The 2,500-nt window shown below is 41.0% G+C and overlaps 1 protein-coding gene across 2 annotated transcripts in view; it reads left to right on the top strand.

The window, feature by feature from the left end:
* The window catches only part of ift122 (intraflagellar transport 122 homolog (Chlamydomonas)), a 33,862-nt gene that overhangs the window by 24,079 nt on the left and 7,283 nt on the right, over positions 1–2,500 (top strand). For both annotated transcript variants that reach the window (XM_062531422.1, XM_062531423.1), the window contains one exon: positions 2,363–2,500. This exon is cut by the window's right edge and continues 28 nt beyond it. In XM_062531422.1, the coding sequence (XP_062387406.1) occupies positions 2,363–2,500 (138 nt within the window). The remainder of the gene's footprint in view (positions 1–2,362) is intronic.

Consider the following 2,500-nt stretch of genomic DNA (forward strand, 5'->3'; position numbering starts at 1 on the left):
TGTCCTCGTTCCGTCAAATAAATGATAGAGAAATAGTTGTTCTTATTCTTAATATGTCCTCAGTGGCTACGTTGCATTAAGTGCTAACTTAAAACACACTTATTTGGGCATGTCAGCCAGCTGTTGCTCTCAAAAATGCCTTTTCAGAATTTTTCTTTCCCGGGAAAATAAATTTGGGTCTTTAGAGGCCAGTGTTGGACTGTAGGGTGAAGTCTGTAACAGTCGGTTTATTTGTCTAGTAAAATGGAAATGTGGGCTAATATACAGTATAGGTTAGCTACAAAGTTTTGTGTGAAAAAACGGATTTTAGATGTTTAAGTAAATAAACACCTGGGCCATTACTGTAGAAAATGTAGTTGTTCAGAGCTGTAAGATCTTACCTTCTCTCAGCCGCTGAACAAATAAACTCAATTTTGCAAGGCTGCAAGGTCTCGCCCATGTCCACCCATGGTCTGGTGTAACTCACCATTTTGTAGTTTATTCATTTCATGATTTTGACCCTCTGCAGAATCAGAATCAGATTCAACTTTATCGGCCAGGTCTGCATAAACAAGGAATTTGACTCCGGTTAATCTTTACTCTCAAAGTACAATACTCAAACAACCAAATAAAACAAAATAATTACGTCAAATTAAATAGATAATAGTAAAGACAAAACAATAAGAATAGAATGAAGGGCAGTAGAATATGTCTATGTATAAGAATGAATACAGTATGCGCCGGTACATTTGCAAATAAATAGACACTACTGTATGGGTGGGGTAGGGTAATGCAAGTGCGTATCGTCTATGACAGGGAAGGAGGTTGAATAGTTTGTGACCAGGATGTGCCGAGTCTATAGAGACTTTTGCTGCCCTTTTCCTTCTCCCCTATTTGCATAATCATAACACCTCAGATTAATTTTAGATTAGTTTAAGATTAGTTTTTTTTCCCTATTGATTTTACTGGTTTACAAGTTTACAGCTTTACAATGCAAAATATCTTTTAATCTCAAAGATGTAAATTCCTACAGGCAGGTGTCTTATTGACAAGCAACGGATGTGGCGAATTCCACATGATATAGGCATGACATGTTCAGGCCCGCAGACTAAACCACTAGCCCTACTTAATGTGTAGACTTGTTAGTACTCTGACTCAGACAACAGAGACCTGTAAACTACCCTCAGAGTCCCCAGCTCCATAATGATCTCAGTGGCTGCCATACCTGCACCTACAACTCCATTAGATACGAATGGGCAGTGGAGACAACAGACTAGATGCGTGGCATATTTTAGGTGTCTATTTCTAGCCCGTCTGGTTGCCATAGGAACGTGTTTGGAGCCCTGTGGTCGTCATGGGCTTCTCTTCATTAACACTTATCCACTCAGTCATTAGACAGGAAGTTTATGCATATGCATATGTCTCATAACGGCACGGAATTAGTCTGTGTGTTTACCGTGGAGACTGCTCTTCTCGACCTCTCAGCTGTTGATGGAGAGGGTAGGTGGGTTTGTGTGTATGTATGGTGTGTGTGCACAGTGTGTGTGTGTGTGTGTGTGTGTGTGTGTGTGTGTGTGTGTGTGTGTGTGCATAAATTTATGTATGTTTGTGAGTTTGTGTGTGTGTGTGTGTGTGTGTGTGTGTGTGCGTGCATTTGTGATTGGATCTGTGAAAATCCATCACATGGTAAAAGCAAAACTCCTTGATTACTGCTCCCTTTCAACACTCTCAGGTGAAATGTCACCAATTTTAGATTCTGAATTCTGATACCATCCTAGCCACGTCCTGGATACCGTCCCCTAGCAACATCCTGGATGTGGTTAGGATGGTATCAGAATTATTGGTGGAAGTTGGTGGAATATCACCACACGATGGGTTTTTCCCGATCTCATCAGATTAGTGCTGCCGCGATTAATCGACATAATCGAACTAATCGATTATGAAAATTAGTCGATGCCACTACTGACTACTACTCACTACTGACCCCCTATTTATTTTTGGTCTCCCGTCTCTAACGGCTGTAATGTTATTCATTCTGTTATTAACTCTACAAAAGTAGGCTGATATTGATATGAGCATATCTATATCTATGGCTATATGTCATGTTTTGGCCCTTCAGTTGAGTTAAAAATAAAATGGACACAACAAAATAACGAAAACTTGATTTTTTTTAAAGAAAAATAGTCGTTTAGATTAGTCGACTAATCGAAAAATTAGTCGAAAGATTAATCGTTAGAAAATTAGTCGTTAGTGGCAGCACTACATCAGATATATTTGAGCATATTTGTGAACTTTTTGTATGTGTGAGTACATATATATGTGTGTGTGTGAGGTCTTGTGAGTGTGTGTGTGTGTGTGTGTTCCTTAACGGCGCCTCTCTCAGGAACACGCTGTATACGCTGGCCAAGCAGAGTAAGTACCTGCGGGCGTATAAGCTGGCGCGCTACGCCTACGAGCGGCTGCTGGGGCTGCGCATCCCCCCGCGCCTGCAGGAGGCCATGCATCTGGGCAGCCTCACCGT

Source organism: Sardina pilchardus, chromosome 3 (genome assembly GCF_963854185.1).
Source record: "Sardina pilchardus chromosome 3, fSarPil1.1, whole genome shotgun sequence".
Taxonomy (NCBI): Eukaryota; Metazoa; Chordata; class Actinopteri; order Clupeiformes; family Clupeidae; genus Sardina; species Sardina pilchardus.